The sequence below is a fragment of the Spermophilus citellus genome (genome assembly GCF_964194105.1).
Source record: "Spermophilus citellus genome assembly, chromosome: 17".
Taxonomy (NCBI): Eukaryota; Metazoa; Chordata; class Mammalia; order Rodentia; family Sciuridae; genus Spermophilus; species Spermophilus citellus.
In genome coordinates, this window is record NC_138199.1 from 74,507,916 (window position 1) to 74,528,575 (window position 20,660).

General features: G+C 62.7%; 1 protein-coding gene across 5 annotated transcripts in view; it reads left to right on the forward strand.

The window, feature by feature from the left end:
* SEPTIN9 (septin 9) overlaps positions 1 to 20,660 on the forward strand; it is a 140,436-nt gene that overhangs the window by 46,008 nt on the left and 73,768 nt on the right. The window contains exon 1 of one of the 5 annotated variants that reach the window (XM_081273043.1): positions 6,518 to 6,974. The exons of 2 other annotated variants lie outside the window; for them this stretch is intronic. In XM_081273043.1, coding sequence (XP_081129169.1) covers positions 6,920 to 6,974 — 55 coding nt within the window. In that variant the 5' untranslated portion in view covers positions 6,518 to 6,919. Of the gene's footprint in view, positions 1 to 6,517; positions 6,975 to 15,230; positions 15,384 to 20,169; positions 20,349 to 20,660 lie in introns of those variants that run through there. 2 more of the 5 variants (XM_081273044.1, XM_081273045.1) reach the window with 2 other exon arrangements.

A 20,660-nucleotide genomic window follows, 5' to 3' on the forward strand; every position in this document is an offset into this window, starting at 1 on the left:
GCACAGGGTGGGTGCTGGGCAGGTGCCCGACCTCTGAGCCGCACCCCAGCCTCCGTGTGTCTCTAAACAGTCCAAAGAAAGAGTGAGAGGTGTCGATGGGTGCTGAGCTCCCTGTCTCGGGAAGAGTTTGAGGGCGGGTGACGAGCCTTTAGGAGGCCGGGCTGGGGGCTGTGGTGCAGGTGGCCTGGACCCTGTCAGGGGTGAGGGAGGGGAGAGGGTTCTGCTCCGGCCGCCACTCCTCTGCCCTCTCTCCCGCCACCTGCTGGGTCCTGGCAGCCGAGTGGGCAGGGGTTCTCCAGCCTGTGGCTGCAGACGGCCGGCAGGGAGGGGCGCTCCTGGGGGACGGCCACTGTGGTGACTTTAAACAAGTGCTTTCTTCTCTCCTGCTGATGTGGACTCGGGCAGGCTGGTGACTCAGCCCTGGTCCCCACACTGCAGGGTGGCAGCTGCCTCCAGCCCCAGCCCCACAGAGCAGGGTGCCTGCTTGGGAAAAGTAGAGGGGAGGCCAGGACACTGTAGGCCCCGGGAACAGCCTGTCCCTCGTCCCTTGTCCCTCGGGGCAGGCATGTGTCCAAGGGTCCTGGAAGCTGCCGTGAGGTGTCTGCGGGCTGGCCCAGCCAGGGGATGAGCTGTGCACCCTCAGGCGGGGTCAGGACCAGCCTGGCCACTCCTCTCAGCCCCTCGCGGAGCCCAGGAGGGTCAGAGGCGGTGTCCCCACTCTCTGGAGCGCACCATGTCCCCTGCCTCTGCACTCCAGCCTCAGGTGGTGGCCAGGGTACTGGGGACTAGAGGCGGTTCCAAAGCTGTGTCTTGGAGACCAGGGTCGCACCAGGCGTCGAGGGACCGTGTCAAGATGGAACTGGTCAGTAAGAAAGCGGTGGCCGTGGAGAGAAGGTGTCCCTCCCCCTGCCGTGTGCGGGTCGTCACCCAGGCCAGCGCTGGCACGCAGGCCGTGGCTTCACCAGCCAGCGCTCCCTGGTTCCCAGCAGGTCTAAGGTCACTGTCACGGGAGGGCCAGGTGGTGCTGCTGTCAGGTCACCTCAGGTCACGTCAGGTCCTGTCACCAGAGCCAGCAGCCCGGGGACTCCAGGCCCACTGAGCCTGCGCAGCCCTGTGCCCTGGAGCTGGGGACAAGGAGCCGGGGGCAGAGTGTCTGCGGGTTCCAAGGCCAGGAGCCTCCTCTGCCCTCACGCGCCCGGAGACCGACACACAGTTTAGAAAGTCCCCGCCCCGAGATAAGAGCCAGGCCTGGGGCAGGGTTCACCGCGGTTCTGCACCAAGCAGGCCGCCGCTGGGCAGTTGGGGGACGGGTTAGTCATGTGCTCTCTGAAGTGAGACCCTGCAGTTGCCTCTCAGCCTCCGGGCAGATGGTGTGATGGGCTTTGAGCTGCACACTGGACGAATGTCAGCTGTCCCCACTGTCACATGAGCGTTCACAATCTGGCAGCCTGCGAGGCAGTCAGTGGTCGAGTTTCGGTGGCTGCCCAGGCAGGGGCTGGCAGGGAGGCGGGTCCTGGAGGCTGGGTCCAGGTGTAGCAGCGCCTGCCTCTGGTGCTGGCAGGAGGGCAGAGTCCACGTGGGTTACGACCCCTGCTGTCCTCCGGGGCTGATTCCCCATCAGAAGCCCCCATGATCCTGCACTTTATCACTCTGTGGGACTGAACAGGAACTAGGGGAGCCCCTGATACTTGCCTAGAGCTGAGGAAGCAACTGTGTCTCACAGGGAACCCTGGGGTGGGGGCTCTCATATTTAAGACTGAAATGATAGACAGAAAGTCACCAGGAGAAGACGGGGAAGCCGTTCAGGCCCAGGGAAGGGCTTGTGCAAATGTCCTGGGGCAGAAGGCAGTGTGAAGAACAGGAAGGAGGCCTGGGGCTGAATGAGGTCACGAGGCTCTGGAAACGGGCAGACGCAGGGGAGGAGTTGGCACCTGAAGAGTGAGCAAGGCAGAGCGAGTTGACATGGTCTGGTCACTTCGAGGGCTCGAGGAGGGAACAAGAGCGGAGGCAGGCAGGCTGTGTACTGCAGGAACACAGCAGAGAGGGCCACGGTGACCCAGAGCAGATGGGTAAACCGTGAGGAATCTGGCAAAGTGGTTGTTATCAAAAATTAAATTATACAGAACTTACATAATATAAAACTATACACATGATTATCATATATAAAAGTAAATATATTAAAAACAAATTACATATAAAACATTGTTTGAAATTAAATTACGTAGAATGACCATAGGATCCAGCCATTATACTTGTGAGAACTAAAACAGGAACTTAAACAGATATGTGCAGGGCTGGGGATGTGGCTCAAGCGGTAGCACGCTCGCCTGGCATGCGTGCGGCCCGGGTTCGATCCTCAGCACCACATACCAACAAAGATGTTGTGTCTGCCGAGAACTGAAAAATAAATATTAAAAATTCTCTCTCTCTCTCTCCTCTCTCACTCTCTCAAAAAAAAAAAAAAAGATATGTGCATATCCACATTCACGGCAGCATTACTCAAAGCGGCCAAAAGCTGGGGGCAACTCAAATGTCCATCGAGGGATCAATGGGTAGACAAAATGTGGTACGTCCACACAGTGGAATATTATTTAGCCTTTAAGAAGGAAATTCTGCCACGTGCTGTGACTTGGATAAACCCGGCACCTTGAGACACTCTGCCAAGGGAAGCAGGCCAGTCACAAAGGATTGTATGATTCCACTCCATGGCTGCTGGAGTCCGGGAGTCATTGTTTAATGGGTGCAGAGTTCCACTTTGGGAAGATGGAAAGAACTGGACTTGGACGGCGGTGGTGGCCTGGAGACGGCTAACGTGGCCAGTGGGAGGCGTCCTGTTTTATGTGTGAACCTGTGCGATCACAGTGAAAGTGCCTTGATTAGAAAAATGTTATAAGATCAAGTGACGAGCTATGCTTATGTAACAAACCAGTCAAGTCGTGTTTAAACAGCGGTGAGAAGCACGGAGCCCAGCAGGTCCTAGTGTTGGTTTTGTGTCCCCACGTGTGTGCTGCTGGGGCTGGCCGGGCCGCGCCCTCGAGGCTCTACCAGGGCCTCCTGTCCTGCCCTTGAGGTCTGGTGGCCGGAGGGCAGCTTTCCCGCTCACTGGTGATGTCGCCTGGGGGAGCTGAGCTTGTCCAAGGTGGAGCTGCCCCAGCCACAGGCATGCTGAGTCCAGTGCCCTGCTGTGTGTTTGAGGGTGGCTGGCTGTGGTCAGCCTGCAGGGGCGGGGAGACCCCCAGGTTCCTGGAGGGAACCAGCTGTTGGGGTGGGGGAGGGAGGATGCCGGGGGTGGTGGCTTTGGGCTTGGGCAGCGGGGTGCACAGGGTGCCTCTCCCTGGGATGGGCTGAGGGAGGCCCGGCTGCCGCTGGACTGAGGCCCCGGAGCTCAGTGCTGTCCTACTGTGTGCCAGGTCCAGGCGGAGAGGAGCCCCCGCCAGGGAGGAGACTGCTCGCTGGTGTCCTGTCCAGGAGCAGTGGCTGGGCCCACTGCCACCGACGCCCGGTTCCAGGCCCCACTATTGAGCTGCTTCGGGGCCAGCAGCTTCCCACGGCTGTACCTGGGCGCACAGGGGTCACCATCCCCAAGTCACGCCAAACGGCTGTTTCCGCCCGCGTTTCCTCCGCCCTCTTTTCCCACACTGTGGTCTCCCAGGCCGCTCCCTCCCGTTACCAGCCAGGCCCCGCGGGCTCCCTCCCACTCCTCACCTGTCCTGCTCGCTGCTGTCTGACCCCCCCCAGGGCTGAACCCCTCCCTCAGGACAGGACCCTCCCCCAGGGCTGAACCCCCCTCAGGACAGAGATGAGGAGCGCTCACCTAGAGATCCAGACGGGGGGCTCGGGTCTGGGCTCTCCCCCTGCGGCTGTGAGGCTGTGAGGACGCCCGCATTCGGCCACGCACCCGCCTGGCCCCGCACTCGGCCGGCCACGCACCCCCTGGCGCAGCACAAGGGTGGTCACTCCCCTTTCTGGAGGCCGCCGGGCTGACTCCCTGTGTCACAGGGCCCTGTCCCTCTGCAGGCTCTGGGGAGGGTCCTTCCTGCCGCCCTTGGCCACGTTATTCTAGTCTCTTCTCCGTCTCTGTGCCCTTCTGTCCTCTTTGAGGACCCCCCTCGGGGTGCAGGGCCTGCCCTGGCGCAGGAGGAGCTGCTGACCAGAGAGGCTGACCTGAAGTCCACCAGCCGAGGCCCTGTCCCAAGCCAGGCCGCCGTCTGAGCCCGGGGACGTCTTGGGGGCAGAACTGGCCCCCACTAGGTCTGGGTGCACCTGGGAGGGGGGTTTCTGGTGTCCCTCTGAGCACACCTTCCCCTTTGGCCAGGCCTGCAGGTGGCCCTGCCACTGGTCACCATCACAGAGGGCAGAGCCCCGGGCCTCTCCCTGGCTAGACCTAAGCCTCTTTCTCTCTCGCCCGCTGCTCACCTCACCTGCCCAGGGCCCTCACCAGGACCATTTGTCCAGCCTAGACCCGGGGAGAGGGGTTCAGAAGGCCCCCCCCACACTGTGGCCATCTGGCCTGGTGAAAGCCCCGGAGCCCCAGACGGAAGCATCCCAGAGAGTGACCAAAGGGCGGTACCTACAGGGCTCGAGGAGGGCAGTGTGAGCTGAGAGAGAGGCCCAGGGGCAGGCAGAGTGCCTGGAGTTTGGAGGTGATTATGATGTGAAGGGAGATACCCAACTGTTTCCCATCTCCTCTGAGGTCAGCAGAAAAGGGAGGAAATCATGATGTACAATTAGAGCAGTTGGTTAGACACCAGGGTGAACTTCCTGCTGGGAGTGTGGCCAAACCCAGCTTGGCTTTCCTGAGGGAGCAGAGGCCTGGTAATAAGGGCTGTGGTTAAGGTGAAGGGGGATGGCAGCAGGGGATGGTGCCTGGGCTCTTGAGCCAGGTCACGACAGGCCTGGGAAACTGCCTTCCTCCCGCCATTGTCCTTCGGATTCCCATGGGGGCATTTCGGTGAGTCCTGAACCCTGGCTGGGCTCCCCAAGGAAACACACCCAAGTCGGCTTGGCCCTGCTGTGCTAGGGACTCAGGGCACAAGGAGAGCAATCTCATGGGTGGGTCTCCACTCAACAGGCGCTTTCTATAAAAATCCTGGAGAGTCATGCTTCTGCCTAGGGCAGACGCAGCCCCCAGCCTTGAGCCTGGCATTTTCCTGAGGGCTGGGCTGTTGAGAGGACTTAAATCCCCTGAGGTGGGTGGGCAGGTGCCCCAGCAGGGTTGGACTGCTGGTGTGGAGGCCATCAGGGTGCTGTGGTGGCCATGACAACCCCATCCTGTCACCCAGGCTCCCAGGCAGCTGAGGGCTGCTCCCTCTGAGCTGACTGTGGTTTTGCAGTTCCCAAGTCCCCGAACTCACTCGGTGGAAAACAGCTCAAAACATCCAAGGCATGAAGGGGAGGGACCGCTTTTCTTACCAAGGACCTGATTCCAGCGACTTGAAAGGCCCGCCAAACCCAGGACCCTCCCCTCCAGGGACCCCTGCGACCCTGCCTAGGCCTCCCCTCAGGGGTCAGGATCCCTGCGCCCTTGGGATCTTTCATAAAGGTGGGTGTGGGGAGGGAGTGGGCAGTGGCCAGGGGCCAGCCCCTGATCCAGGATGAGCCTTCGCCCCCTGCTTCAGGCCCCTGCCCTGGGGACCACTTGGGCAGAGCTGCCCACCCACTCTGGAGGGGTGTTTTTCCGGGCTGGGTCCTCACCGGCAGAGGCCCTGGGCCTAGGGTAAGGGCAGGAGCACACAGCCCGCGGCCCAGGCAGAGTGGGAGACCACCCCTCTCCCTTGGGGGACCCCGGGGCCCTTCCAGGGGACTACTTCCTGCCCCTTCTGTCTGGCCTCTAGCTCACCCCTGTCCCACGGTGTGCAGTGGGGTTTCATCACGTTTGCCCAGTGGTTGGAGGAGTGGAGACTACTGACCAGAGAAAGGCCGAGTGGGAGCGGTTCGCGTTCGGGCCCAGCGGGAGAGGGAGCCCACGGCTGCCCTTTCTCCCAGTGACCTATCCTCCGTCCGATGCTACAAACCGTCCACTCTCGGGGGGAAGCCCCGGGTCTACTCTTTGCTGAGCAGGGGATGTGGAGTTGGAACGTGTCCCGGGGCTCTGGTGACAGGGTCCGCCATCCCGGCGCACGCCCCTGCACTGGGCCAGCGCCTTCCGTGGAGGCCACCCAGCGGGTGCAGCGGCGACCCCGGCCCGGGGACCAGTTGCCTTCAGTCCGTAGGATGCTGTGGACTCGCGCGGTCGCCCCGCGTCCCCGGCTCTGGAGCCCAGAGCTTGGATCTCGCCGCGCGCCCCCGCTTAACCCTTGCAGGCGCTGGGCGCGCAAAGCAGGCGCCGGCGAACTTTGGCTGCGTAAATAAAACCTCCCGCAGAAGGAAACCTACGTCCCGGGAAAGGGGAGGAATCTCGTCCCCCTCGGCGCCCGCCCCTGCGCCGCGGCCCGGCCTCCACATCCGCCCACATCTGGTCGCAGCGGGGCGTCCGGGGGGGAGGGGCCGAGGCCGGGTCGGTCGCCGTCCCTGGGCGCAGGCCAGGCCGGGAGAAGGGGGGCGCGCGGGTCGTGTGCCCAGGGCTCCGCGGTCCCTGCTGCGCCCGCTCTGGCCCCAGCCCCCCAGGCCGGGCCTTGACAGGCGGGCGGAGTAGCCAGTGCGAGCCGGGGAGGCCGGCGGTGCGGGAACCTGATCCGCCCGGGAGGCGGGGGCGGGGCGGGGGCCGGGGCGGCGGGCGGGGACGGCGCGCGGGGAGGGGCCGGCGCCCGCCTTCCTCCCCCATTCATTCAGCCGATCCTGGGGGCCGAGGGGCTCCGGCGGCGATCTCTGCACTGCAGGAGCGCGGGCGCGGCGCCCCAGCCAGCGCGCAGGGCTTGGGCCCAGCCGGGGGCGCTTCCTCGCCGCCGCCCTCTGCGCGACTCCCTGCCCACCAGCCACCATGTCCGACCCCGCGGTCAACGCGCAGCTGGACGGGATCATTTCGGACTTCGAAGGTGGGTGCCGGGCTGGCTGCTGCCGCCGCGGGCGAGCTGGGCAGGACCCTCGGCGGGCCTGGCGCGGGACGGCGGGACGGGAGTGCGCGGAGAGCAGACGGGACCCCCGATGGTCGCCCTCCAGCCAGGAGCGCCGCGGGCGCCCGGCCCCGCGTCGTCGAAGTGGAGGCCCCCTTTGGAGGGACCCGCACGGGACCCGGAGCTCGAGCTGCGCGCTGCCGCCCGAGTTTCCTTCCTTTTATTGTTGTTTGTGTTTGCCCAGCGACAGCCACCTCCTCGAGGGCTCGCGGGGCGTCCCCGGAACTACCGAGTACTTGGACTCCCGAAAATCAGCCGCTGGCCCGATGCTCTCGGCCCCCCGGGCCTGGCGGCTGGCTAGGGACTTAGTCCCCCGCCTCGGACCGAGTGGGCGGCCGCGTCCTGCGGGTGGACAGCCTTCCCCTCCCCCACGCCAGCTTCTGGGCTGGGGCTGAGCCGAATCCGGGCTGGGGAGGGCCGCCAAGTCGCGCAGCCGGCCGGGTCAGGCACAGCCGAGCGGACACTGCTCCCGCTGCGTTGGTGTTCGGCGTGGGGCGTCCCCTGGCCCCCATCCAGGCCTGGGGACAACCTCGTCCGCCTCCAAGAGTAGGGCGGTGCGGGCAGAGGGGGCTTGCGTGAGGGTAAGGGGAGCATTTTGGCTCTTCCTCCCTTCGGAGTTTATAAAGTAGGGAGACTTGGGGGGTGCTCCCTCCCAGGCTGAGTCTGGCGCCCCCGCCCCGGCCTGTGTGTGCGCGCGCTTTCGCGGGGCCTCGTGACTGCCGGTGCCGTGGCCCTGTGTCCTGTGTCCTCAGGAGTAAATAAAGCGGTGGGAAGGGAGGCGCACACAATGGTCTCGGTGGCGCTTCTGGGACTGGCTTTCTGAGGGCGGGCCTGTCTCTGCCGGCCGGAGCCCCCGCCCCTCCGAGCGGCTCGGAGACGGAGCAGCCTTGGGCAGAGCCCGCGAGGGGGAGAGGCTGAGCTCAAAGGAGTTTCGGCGGCCAGGTGCCAGGCCACGCTTGGAGGTGACCAGTCTGAGGCCCTCCACCCTCCGTGGCCAGAACCAGGCTAGAATCTGGGTGTCCTGAGCCCAGCGCCCTCACAGCTCATCTGTGGTCAGCCTCATCTTTGAGTGGAGGTGACTTCTTGGGACCAGAGCTTTGGCTGTGTTTGGTGGGAACGGGGTGAGATGGGGGTGGACACTCAGAGGGGACCCACCGTCTGGTGGTGGCACAGCCTGAGCAAAGTCTGGCATGGCACATCCACTTGGTCAACTCAGTGGCTGCCGCAGATTTTCAGATTCTAGCATCTTGCATCGTGTTTCTCAAGAACAAGGGGTGTTCTGGGTTTGCAGAGCTGACGTCTTGTGCCCCTGACCATCTGAGTCTTTCAGGGGCCATGCTTGTCCCGGGGTCTCCCCAGGTCTGCTTTGTTACAAGTTGCCCTCTGGCTACAGCGCGGCCCTCCTGTAGCCCTCTCTACCCGGGCATCTCCTCCACAGCTCCTCCTTGGGCCATTTCTTCCTCCCGAATGTCCACTTGGCCAGTCAGCAGTGGGATGCCTTTCCTGCAGGCACTGATGGAGAAAGATGCTGCCCCCTTCAGGTCCTGTGCTCCCTGCGCTTCTCTCTTTTGGCCTGTGAATTGGGGTCTTTGCTTTCATTCCCTGATACCAGGCGCTAAGTTGAAGGTGGGATTTATGGTGAATGTAGGGGTCTCCACCTGGAGTCCTTTGGTGGCAGCGGAGGCAGAAGTTTGGTATGGTGCTGGTCTTACCATCTGGCACAGTGCACTGTGGAGGCTGCTAGTGCTCCTGCCTCCGGGTCCTTGCGTGTAACTCCATCTGGTGGCCTCTGGGTGCCTCCCAAGTCAGCTTCTGACCCTCAAGTTTTATCCAAGACAAGGGCCTCATTGAGAGCATCCTGGTGCGATGGTTGGAGGCCCTTTGACTCTGGAGGAAGGCTCCTCAGTCTTGGGGAGCAGGGCCTCTGTTCTTCTAGTTCCCTGTGTGCGTCAGTCTCCCCCACTGTGTGTCCTGAATACTTCAGCTGGGCAGTGGTTGGGCCCTAGAGCCCGAGGCATCCCGGGTAGACGCGTGGTGGGTATGCATGTCCTGCCCCGCGGCCTGGATGTGAGGCCAGCACCGCCCCCTTCAGGCATCCCTCCCTGGGCCCCAGGAACTTGGAGTGGAGTTGGAGAATGGGGAGGATGTACATGTGGAAGGTGAACAGCCTTAGACAGACAGACAGACTGTGGGACATGGGAAGGCGTGGCTGGGGAGGAGGGGAGCATGTGACGGCCCAGCCATGGGTGATAGGAGCCGGCAGCCTCCAAGTCAGGGCAGAGTAAGGTCACTTCTGGCTAACGGGGAGTGATGGAGGAGGCGGACCTTGAGTGGAAGTAGGAATTTGATTGCAGGAGGAAGGAGGAGAGCTTTGCAGCCAGCCCAGGCAGTAGTGGGAGGTTGGAATGAACTGGCCCATTGAGGGCTGGGGTGTGGGGAGGGGCCAGGCACCCTGATACCTGTGTGCCAGTCTGCTGGAAGTATCCGGGTGCCCCTCGGCTGGTCTGGAGGAGTGGGAGGGGCACCCCTTTGCTTTCCTGGGAGAAAGCCAGGGCCTCCGATGGGGCGTCACCTGGTGTCCAGGGTTCCCCGTGGAGGTCGGAAGGGGAGGAGGAAAAGGCCAAGTCCTCTGCAGCGTCCCCAGCAGCCCGGGTTCCTCCCTGAGGCTGGCAGTCCTGAAGCATGGGTAGCTGCTGAGGGGTGGAGGCTCTGAAGGCCACCCCCACAGCAGGGCAGGCTCGAGCCATGGAGTCTCTGGGGGGTTTTCCAGCCGAGCATTCGGCCCACCCTGGAATCCAGCAACTGGGTGGGTGGGTCAGGCCAGAGCAGCGCACCCTGCAGGGCAGAGGGGCAGCCATCTCTGGGTGTGCGTGGACAAATTCTGCAGAAGCCCCACATTCTGGGCATCTCTCCCCCCTCCCTCCCTGGACAGCACCCTTCTTTTTGCTTTTTTATTTTTATTTTTTGCCCAATACTGGTGACTGAACCTAGGAGGCTCTATCACTGAGCCCCAGCCCTAGCCCTTTTTATTTTTTATTTTGAGACGGTCTCCGTAAGTTGTCCAGGCTGGCCTTGAATTTTTTATCCTCCTGCCTCAGCCTCCTGAGTTGTTGGAATTACTGCCTTTTTATCTTCTTAATTTCCAGTCTGTCTTCCCCTTACCTCCCCCTCCCCCTTCCCCATAAACTTCCTGCATCCCTCTTCAGCCCCCCCTTCAAGGAAGGTCCTGGAGCTCTGTGGGGACTCCTCAAGTAAGGGCAAGGAGAACGTTTCCTATTTTGTGATGCGGTTTGGACCTCCCGTCCCACGCCTTGGTGATATTCCCCTTCTCCGAAGTTTCCTATTTTCCCACTTCCCGGCACAAAAGGCCTTGAGGTGACTGTGGCACCCACCACTCCCTGGTGACACATGTCAAGAATGCTGACCTTGTCCTCTGTCTCGCTCGGGGCCAGCAGAGGCACAGGGCAGTTGGGTAGCGTGCTCCTTGGTGATTGCAGGCCCGATCTGTTATCGCAGACACAGTTACAACTTGGGTCTTTGTGTAAGGAGCCCTTCCAAGAGCTGGCTGCTGGCCTCCTACCCTCTGCCGCGTTTGCCGTAACCAGATTTGCACGCCCAGAAAGAGTCCCCTAAGTCCTTGATTGTTGGAACAGACCTGGCCTGAGACCCAGACACTGACTCCGGAGCTGGGTGGCATTGGCCCTTGTCTGGGGCCCTCCACTGTTCCCCAGGGAGGACCCTCTAAGCTGTGTCCTGGAAGCTGTGGTGGCCCTGTGCCCCAGCAGGAGAGCCGGCCAAGAGGGTAGGGGAGGGCTCCTGAGTGAGAAGGGATCATGCAGATACCTCTGGGACACGGGTGTTGGCAATGCCAGGATCTGGGTGCCACTTTCTTCCAGGGAGGTGGCTTCAGACCTGTCCCTGATTAGTACCAGTGGGGCTCCTGCCTGTAGCTCCTGCCTCTTGAGGCTCCTGGGAATGCCGTCTCCCTGTGGTTTGCACCTCTGAGGCTGACGGTGCTAGTGAAGGTGCCCAGCAGGACCTCGTGGAGCCGGGGATTCTGTGGTGGGTGTGCCCTGCAGCTAAGAGGAGCGGGTGTCTTCCATGGACCCACGGCTGTTGGCATCGCTGACGTAGTGCTCTGTGTGTCCAGAGCCTGGCACGGGCAAGCCTGCCACCCCACGGTGATCAAGTTGTTAGGTGGAGGTGGATGCAGGCACTGCTGTGATGGTCCTGCAGTTGGACGGGGGGTACCCTGGCCAGACATCTCCGGAAGACAGGGACACCCTTCTGAGGAGATCTATCTGGAAATGCTTTCTGGGGCCTGAGTCTTTCCAGGGAGGTTTTGAGAGGCTGGTGGGCAGTTTGCATCCGGAGGGAGAGGCCTTGCAGGGTGGTGGGCAGCCTGCTCTGCTGTTGGAGAACCTTAAGCCTCGGGTAGGCGTCTGGCCCACTCCAGCGCCTCTGCTCGCTCCTGGGTTACTGGGGCTGTGGACGGCTCTTCTTGCTGGGGGACTCAGGATGCAGACAGTGGTGCTGAGCAGGGTTTGGAGCGTGGCTGCAGCTGCTGGAACTGGACAGCTAGGTCCTGGGTGATGGGAGGTCACCTGATCCCATAGGCCGGACAGCATGGTCACCACCAGAGATGGCCAGTCCTGCAGACTTGGAGAGCCTGCGGAGGGGGGTGTTGTCTCTTGCATGCAGCAGATTCCCAGCCTCCTGGCAAAGCTGGAGGACCCCTCCTCCCATGTGGCTGACATTCTGGGGTTCTCTCCCTGGAAGCTGGAGTCATGTGGGGTGCAGGGCTCCTCTCTGTCCATGGACAGATGGACCACGTGCCTGTTTCTAGGGCCCAGTGCTGACAGCCGTGGGGGCAGGCACTAAGTGGCCGGACTCTGACTAGAGCAGAGGCCTGCAGACGGAAAAGCAGGAACCCGGGTCAGGAGGCGCAGGGGGGCCAGAGCGTCCTTGGCCCCAGCCCTTTGCAAGTGCCAAATTGTGCATGGTGCAGAGTGGCCCTGAGCCGGGACAGACCCACCCTGGGCCAGTGGGGAGTGCAAGGGCTCTGAGGCCAAAGCTGGGTGCTCCTTGGTCGCCTCAGGCCCATCTATCGCAGAGGCCTGGGGAGCCTGAGCCTGGGGTGGGGGCTGGGGAACTTGGTGCCAGTGCAGCGCATTGTGTGGAGTGGCACTTGATCTGCCATGCTCATATGGGGGGCAGGGGCACCTGCCCTCGGGATAGGCATCGCCAAGGGAAATACGAATGTGCAGGTGTGTGCTCTTCTGTGGCAGCGGGGTCTCCCAGCCTGGTGACTTGTGGTCTCCATCCACTGCTCCAGATGTGCCGGGCCCTGTCATCTTGGTGGCAGGGGAACAGAGCTGGGGTCCCCTCCTTTCTCCACCTCCCACTTCTCGCATGCCTGGGATTGGGGAAGGTCACGGGGGTTTGGGCCGGAATCTCCTTACTGCCCATTATCCTTTGTGTCCAGTCAGTGACCCTCACTCTGGGGGGCTGGGATGGCCTGCTACTCTAGGAGTCTGGGTTGACCCCCAAACCCAGGACAGAGTCCTGGGCACTTGCCCCTGGCTTGGGGGCCTCCACGGCCAGCGTTGTGCGGGGCGCGTGTTCTGCAAGCCAGGCCCTCAGGATGTGGTGGCGGGGGGTGGCGGGGTGGGCCAGAGGGCCAGGCTGCTCTGCTGGAGACCTGTACTGGGTCGGGGCACCTCCTGACTCATCCCAGAACACCCAGCTTGGAAATAGTCTCCGGTGCTTTCTCTTGGCCCCTGAGGCGGGTGGCTAAGCAGTGGCTCTCTTTCCAAAGCCCTCTTGGTTTTTCCCAAATTTGGAGGCTCTCTCAGCTGCTTATGAGACGGAATGGTCCAGAATTCTCTGGAACCCAGTCCAAGAAGCCCAAGGACTTGTCATCCCTCCAGCCAGACAGACCCACCAGTTGGCCTCTGGACACCCCCAGGCGCCTGGAGGGCATTTCTGGGATCGGGCTGTTTAATCTGGTCTGGACAGAGCCCGGAGGCTCCTCTCAGACGGGACCAGCAGACGTTCTAGAAACTTCAAGTTTGTTGTCATTTTTGAAAGTGCTGCCAATGCCCAGAAATTTAGATGCAGGGACGAGAGGATGACCTCGGTTTAGCGGGGAACATAAACAGGGAGCCCCCAGGCGCCCTACACTCTGCTGGGGGTGGCGTAGGCGCTGTGGGGACCAGCGGCCAGCACCCTGGGAACTGGCCCTGACGGTCAGGATGAGACCCCATTCCTTCCGCTTCTTTGAGCTTTTCTCTGTCTACCCTTGCCCCATGGAACTCCTGGGTCTCTCTCTGCAGTCCCCCTTGGCGTCTCTGGCCTAAAGTCCAGGAACTCAGGGGACCTGGCCTCCTGGGCAGTGAGACCTGGCAGGCCCTCGCTACAGCCTTCCTGGCAGAATCGCCAGCCCCTGCCTGAGGTGGGCGCCTTGGGACGCCGTCTGGGTGGGGGTGGCTCTTCAGCTTCAGGTGGGGCAGCCAGCTGGCCTCTCCCTGTCCCCTTCCACGGTTCTTCTCCCCTGAGGGCCTGGAACTCTCTGGAACCCTTGGCGGCCTGCGTAAGGGATTCCCGTTTTCTGGCCTCCTGGAGCCCAGCTGGGGGCTGTGTTTGCTGATCCCCTGAGGCAGGACCTGGGAGAGACCCCCTGAGCATGGTGGGAGGAGCCAGCTGGGCCAGGAGCCCCCTCTCTGCCTCCAAGAGGTCAGTGGATGGACCAGTCTCACTTTCTTGTGGCAGGAGGAGAGCGGCCGTCCCCGGCACGGGGAGTCTGCTCAGATGGGCCTCCGTGCCAGCCCCCGTCCCCTGGCCCAGCCTGGAAGACATGAGGTTTCTGGTTCTGTTGGTGATGGCTGGTCTGTGGGTTCCTAGCTTTCCGGGCCGGGTCTCGCCCCTTCCTGGGGCAGGAAGCCGGCTCTAAGCAGGCTACGAGCCCTACTTTCCACGTGGGTGGCCAGTTTCCCTGTGCGGGCAGGCCAGGCCCCTGCCCCGTGTCCCTTAGAGACTGATATTATCTGTAGTAGAAGCGGACAAGTTTTCCTGGCTCCACACCAGGCCTGGAGGGGCCATGTTCTCTGCTGTCCCCTGCCTGCTGTCCCCTGGAAGGCCAGGAATGGAGTTCTCTGGAAGTCAGCTGGGGCTTGGTTTTTCCCTTTAGCTCCACATGAAGTGCCGACTTCCCTTGCCGTCGCTCCACTTGACTCCCGTGCAGAACCCCGTGTGTGCCATACCCAGCGCGGGTGGCCCCCGCACTAAGGCGCCCCCCATGTGGACCTCCCCGCCCTGGGTCCTGCTCCCAGCTTGTCCAGGGGCCCCCTGTCCAGGGATTCAGGCTCTGCATCTCGCTCCTTTCCCAGAGGCCCAGGGAGCCTAGAGGAACGTGGGTGGTGCGGAGAGTCGGGTGGGCAGGGGTCCCTGGCTTAGGTTCACTCTGTGTCACCTGAGCAGGGGCGGGGGACTGGGGCAAGGGCAGCTGCAGGTTTGCAGTGGGGAGCTTGGAGCGCTGGCCCCTCAGGAAACCTTTGAAGAGCTACTCTGGTTTTTATTTCTGGACTAAAGAAGACCCTTGATCAAGGGTTGGGGGCTGGTCGTGGGAGGAGGGGCTTCGTTCACCCCGGGGCGGCCCCTTCCCCTCTCTGCTGGGTGACTGTCCCCACCTGCCTACCCGGCCCAGGGAAACCAAGTCTTGGGGCAGCTGGGGGACAGGATGGGGACACTGGTGAGGGAGCAGCCCTCCAGGCCCACAGTGAGGTCAGGCTGGCAGTGTTTGAATGACGAAGCCAGGCTCCTGCACACAGCTGTCAGGAACCCCGGGCCAGCTGTGGGTGGCTGTGGCCTCCCTCTCCTCTTGTGTTCTTTGTCTCTGACCCAAGTCCCAGCCCTTCAGCTGCTCCCCCATGGCTCACAGGAGCCTGCTCTGGCCCAGCCCACCCTGGGCAATCAGAACCACTTCCTTTGGTTGAGCACCTACTTTAGCCCTCCAGAGAGCCCAGCACTGGATGCAGGCAGCCCAGGTCCATGCCCCTTGCCTGTAGCTGGTGTCACCTGCCGCTGTGGCCTTCTGCTGGCCCTGCTGGTGCCGCCCTCCGCTGGCTTGTCTTTGCTGGCTCCTGCTTGCCCCTGCAGGGGACAGCCAGGCTCCCAGGCCTGGGGTCTGGTGGGTGGCGTCTGCCTCTGACGGAGAGACCCACGTGGGTGCTCAGGGCTTAGGAGGCTCCCTGCTCTCAGAGGTCCTCGTGGGCCACCAGGGCAGCATGTGGCTCAGCTCGGGCTTCACTCTTGTCCGCACTGCAATGTTGGGTGAGTCCTTAGCCTCTCTCTGCCTCGGTCCCCATCTGTCAAATGGGGACAGGAGTGCATCCCTGTCTGTGGGTGGTCCTGAGGGTCCAGAGGTGGCCTGGGTGCTCCGTCAGAGATTCCGTGTGGCGAGTCCTTCTCAGGGGACAGTAAGGAGCAGGCCTGGCTCCTGCCCCAGGAGGGTGACCGTCAGCAGGGGGAGGGCCACAGCTGCTGCCGGGCTGCAGGCCAGGACCCAGGGCAGGGAGGTTCGCGGGGGGGTGGCTGGGGTTTGCTCTGCCCCCGTGTGTCCTGTAGTGGGTGGGGGACAAGTGCATGGAGCCAGGTTTTATCGTGAGTCTCCCAGGCCCTGCTGTGGGACCTGCTCTTTCTGAGGTGACACAGTTTGGGGACCTTGTGACCGGCACACCCCCTCTTTCCCAGCAGTGCGCGTCCTTCGGTTGGTGACTGCCCGGGGGGCTGAGTGGTGGTGGCTGAAGCTGGACATTGTCCTTGGGTGACTGCCAGGAAGGTGGGGGCAGGCTGGGGCTGCGGAGCTGGCGGCCCTGGGGTCTCTCAGCAGAGCTGCTTCCGCTGAGTGTCGAGTGGGCTGCTTACACGATTCCCAGAGCCGGGTGGTCTCAGTGAGGCAGGGAGCCCATGGGAGGGCGGGGTCCACACCTGGCTGCCCCCACCTCCAGCCTTGCTCAGCTAGAACCACCAGGAGTGGGGGGATCGAAGTCTTTTTTTTTGCAGTTTTGGGGATGCAACCCAGGCCCTCGCCCATGGCAGGCAAGCGCCCCGAGCCCATCCCAGCCCCAACAGTCTGTTTTTCACGAGCTCCTGAAATGATTGTGACCCCCGGCTGTGAAGGTTGACCTGGATCCGGACTTCAGAGCTGCAGAGGAGTCCAGAGGAGGATCCAGGGTGTGGGGTCCTAGCCACACCGTGCTCCCTGGAGGGGGAGCATATATGCCGAAGTGCCGACGGTTTCTGGGTGTGTGTTCGATCCGTCCCCCACCTTTGTTTTCTGCCTCGCACCTCAGATGCTTTTATAAGAAAAAAGCAACAAATGTTATTTTTAGAAGTTCATTGTCAGAAAAATTACTCACCCAGACAAACCTCTCAGCTCGGCATGAGAGCTGAGGGGTGGCGGCCTGGACGGTGGAGAGCCAGGGTGCCTGAGACCCAGCTGGTTCTCTCCAGTTCCGGGTCGGGTTCTGGGTACCGTGGTCCACCTTGGCTCCGTGGTGCAGGCTGTGTGGGGGCCTCTGTGGGCTCTGCTGCCCATGGCAGTTCTGTCCACAGGAATGTGGACTAGAGCTGGGTCCACCACCTTGACTCAGAAGGGTGAGCCTCTGGCCCTGCTTGTGCACTGCTGGCCAGACCCCTCCTGCTGTGCTCCATGTTTGGACCTGGTTGGTTCAGGATCAAGAGCGCACGGGAGCTGGTGTCTGGGTACCATGCCCAGGACAGAAGGGACCTTCAGCCCAGCTCTCCAGTCCTCTCCAGGAAGCAGAGGACAGAGAAGTCATCTGCCTGGCTCCAGTGGAGCACTGGTGGCCTTGTGACTCCTCCACGCTATGCCCCATGGTCCCCCCGGTTCCAGCCAGTCCTCAGAGCTCCTGACTCTCCTGCTGGTGGAGGGAAGGGCCTGGCAGCCTGGGGGCTTCAGGGATGGAGCTTTGGAGGTGGTGATTGGCAGGCCTGGTGTCCCTGCTGCCGCAGGCACGTCAGATCCTGGGGCTGAGGGTGCCTGGGTCAGCCGGAGGGCTCTCCGTACAGAGGGTGGGAGCTTGCTGTCCACTGCTCTTTCACAGGGCACAAGCACAATGAGGGGTCATCTGTGGATGGTGTGGGGTCTGGGACGGGCAGTTACCTGTCCATGGGAGCTGAGCAGGCAGGTAGCCAAGGCCTCCCTCCGTCCTGCCCCGCAGGCTGGCTCTGGGCCTTCCCTCTTGGAAAGAAAGCGAGTCCGAGGGAGGTCACTGAGCCCGGCCCCTCTGTGCTGCTGGGGACACAGTGTCTTCTGCCTCAGGAGCATTTCCTCCACCCTCTGGTGGTGACAGCCGGGTGCTCAGAGGCTCAGAGAATAAACACAGAGAGAAGGGAGTGAACTGTTCGCCCCTCGGGGTAGGAACCGGGTGTTGAGGGCCAGCAGACGAGCAGAACCACTGTGTGAGATGTGGAAGGGTCTGGGGACAGCGGGACTCACCCTCGAGGCTCCAGGGCATGGTAGCTTTGGGCAAGGTTCAGCAGAGGGAACGCGGGCACCCCCCCCCCCGGCTCTGATGGGCAGCCCCCCCAGCCTCGCTGGCTCTCGGCACCCCATCTTCCCTCGGGGTGTGCAGGGGTCCCTCCAACCTCTGCTCCATCCTTTCTGTGTCTCCGTGTCTCCTGTCCTTAACAAGTGGAGGGACGCTTGTGACTGGGTTTGGAGCCCACCCAAACCCAGGATGGTCTCGTCTTGAGGTCCCTAAGCGCGTCTTCAAAGGCCCTGTTTCCCACCAAGGTCACTCAGGTGCCCAGTGGTAGGACTTGGACATGCATTTTAGGGCCACTGTTCCATCTGTGGCAGCAGCTGATCTTGGGGAAGCAGAGTGTTCGGGGCTTGGGGAGCCCCGAAGCGGATTAGGAAATCAGGCCCGGACGTGCCACGTTGTGGGGCTGGGGTGACCACTGGCTGCCTGGCCTGCCTAACAGGGCCAGGTGGTCCTCCTGTCTCTGATCCTTTGATGGCTGCTGCCTGAGGCGGCGGCTGGTGCTGGTGGACCAAGGCCCTTCCCCTGTCTACCTGCCCCCTGCAGAACCCTGCTTGGTCCAGGCCCCAGGTCCCCGCCGCTCTCCCTGGGAGAGTGTGGGAATGGGGCTGGGCACTCACTGTCTCTGTGGGCAGATTCCTGCCACGTCCAGCCTCTGCCACTGCGGGGACATCCAACCTCTGCCACTGCGGGGACATCCAGCCTCTGCCACTGCGGGGGTGTGGTCCAGACTCCCCTCCCAGCTCTGCCACAGGCCCAGAGCTCTGCCTCCCCTGCAGGCAGACACCCTCTCCCCGGGTCCCTGCGGCTGCTCTTCACCTCTGGACTCCTCCTTCTGGGCAGTCCCGGGGAGTCCAGGCTTCCCTCCTGGCCCAGAGCCTCACCTGCTCTTTGCAGGTGTCCTTGGATGGCTTTGTGGGGTTTCCCAGAGCTGTGAGGGGAGCCAGGAGGGTCTCAGCAGGAGGAACCCCGGGCCTTGCCAAGCCCCCACCCCTGGGCCATTTGGAATGCCCAGGCTCTCCCTCCCTGGCATCTCCTTCTGGACTCTTTTCAGTGTCCAGCCGTGGCCTGTCCCACGCAGCCCTCCATCTCCTCCTTTGGGTTTCTGGGACCCCCTTCTTTGGCGACCCCCTCTAGTTTTTGAGGATGGCAACCAAGCCCACCCAGCCCTCGAACTGCGCCCGGTGAGGCTGGCTGGACAGGCGCAGGGCTGTGCGCTCACAGTTCTGTCCCACCTCTGCTGCAGCGTGGAGAGCATGGGTCTGCTCACTGAGGGCTGGCCCTGCCCCTTCCCTGGCTCCCAGGCCGGCTGTCCTGGGCACTGCTCTGACCGGAGCCTGAACTCCGCTCTCCAGGGTCACCGTCCCCTGTAATTAGGTCGCAGCTCATACTGGCCTGGGCCTCCAGGCCACAACACAGAGCCATCTGGCCCTCGGTGCCCCTGGCTGGGTGATTGATGGAGGCCTCCACCTGGCCCAGGGCCCCTGCTGTGAGGCCTTTTTTTTTTTTTCCCTTCATTTTTAAAGTGCTTTTAACATTTTCCCAGTAGCTGGTCAGGAGAAGAGGGAGGATGGCCTCCTTGCACATTAGGAGTGGCTGCCACCAGCCGTGACCAGTGACCAGGCTGGGAACAGAGGAGGAGGTACAGCCTGGCCCGCACACTGGGCTGCACACGGACCCCGCCTGGCGCTGTCCGGTGCTTGGGTGGAAACGGGCCGAGGTCACCTTCCTCAGGGCCCGTGTCCTGGCTCCCTGGGCTGCAGCGGGGCCTTGGAAGTGGAAGTACTGGACTGCAGGGGGGTGGGAGGGCGGGGCTGGGAGGAGGACCGTGGCCGGACCCTCCTTGGAGCTCAGTTCTCTCTCCCCAGAAGGACCGGGGGCCACAGGCAGGACCCTGCCGGGTTTCTGGGCTGCCCGGAGGATGTGGGTGGATTAAAGCTCAGGAAACCTGCTCCCCCTGGGACCTGTGACCTCGGTGGCCTCAGGGCTCAGGCTGGAGTCGTGTGTTGAAGCCCACGTCTCTCAGGGGCTCCCTCAAGAGCTGCCCTTACCAGGGGACCTCTGACCTGCAGAGGTCTCCTGAGCCCTCCCTCTCGGAGGCCGGCCACACCCAGAGATCTTCACTTCTGCTCTGAGCTGCCCTCTCACCCAGCCGCCCCACCCTGAGCCAGGAAGTTCTTCGCCTTATCTACCCCACATCTGTCTTCTTGCTGCAGCTCCAGCCCACTTCCCTCCTCCTGATCCTGGGGAGATGGCCCGCAGCTGGCTTGAAAGGGGGAGGGTAGGACCCGTCCAGGCATTGCAGCCAGTTGTTCCAGATGTGCCCACGTTCCCCAATCTGTAATTTAGGAGAGAAGAAAGGGAGTCCTGCTTCTTAGAGCCCTGTTTACCGTCAGCCTGGAATGACCCGAGGCTGCCAGATGGGGCCCGCAGGAGGCAGGAGGCAGCAGGAGGGAGCCTGTGCCTGGAGGCCAGCGGCTCTGCGCTGGGTGAAGGGACTTCCAGAATCAGGAGCTGGGCTTGACTGTCGGGCGGGGACTGTCGGGCGGGGTCTGTCGAGGCTGTGAGGTGTCTTCCCCGCCCTGAGCGCTCGTTGAAGGCCCTTCTCAGTTGGGGAGTCCTACCTGCCACAGGGGGGATGACCACGTGACTTACGGCCCCCTGGGACACCTAGGAGGAGCTGTGACGATGTCGGCAGGGCGGCCACTGCGAGCCGGGAACTTCCCAGGTAGGGGACGCACATGGACACCTTGATGTGGGGGAGGGTTGGTGGCAACCGGGGGCCAGGCAGCAGAAGGGACCCAGGGGGCCAGGTGTGAAGCCTGGTGGCAGCTGGTGGGCCCGCAAGGGCCCAGGGGACGGAGGCTCCTCCTGCCAGGTGGCACCAGTGTCCCTTCTAAGCACCGTTGAATCAGAGGCAAAGAGTGGCTTCAGGCTGAACCGAAGGCCAAGAGGTTGAGCTGGATGGGGAGGGCCATGTGGGCGTGAGACCCGCCCTTTCCTACTTCACTGACTTCCTGTGGTGCTGGGCACGGAACCC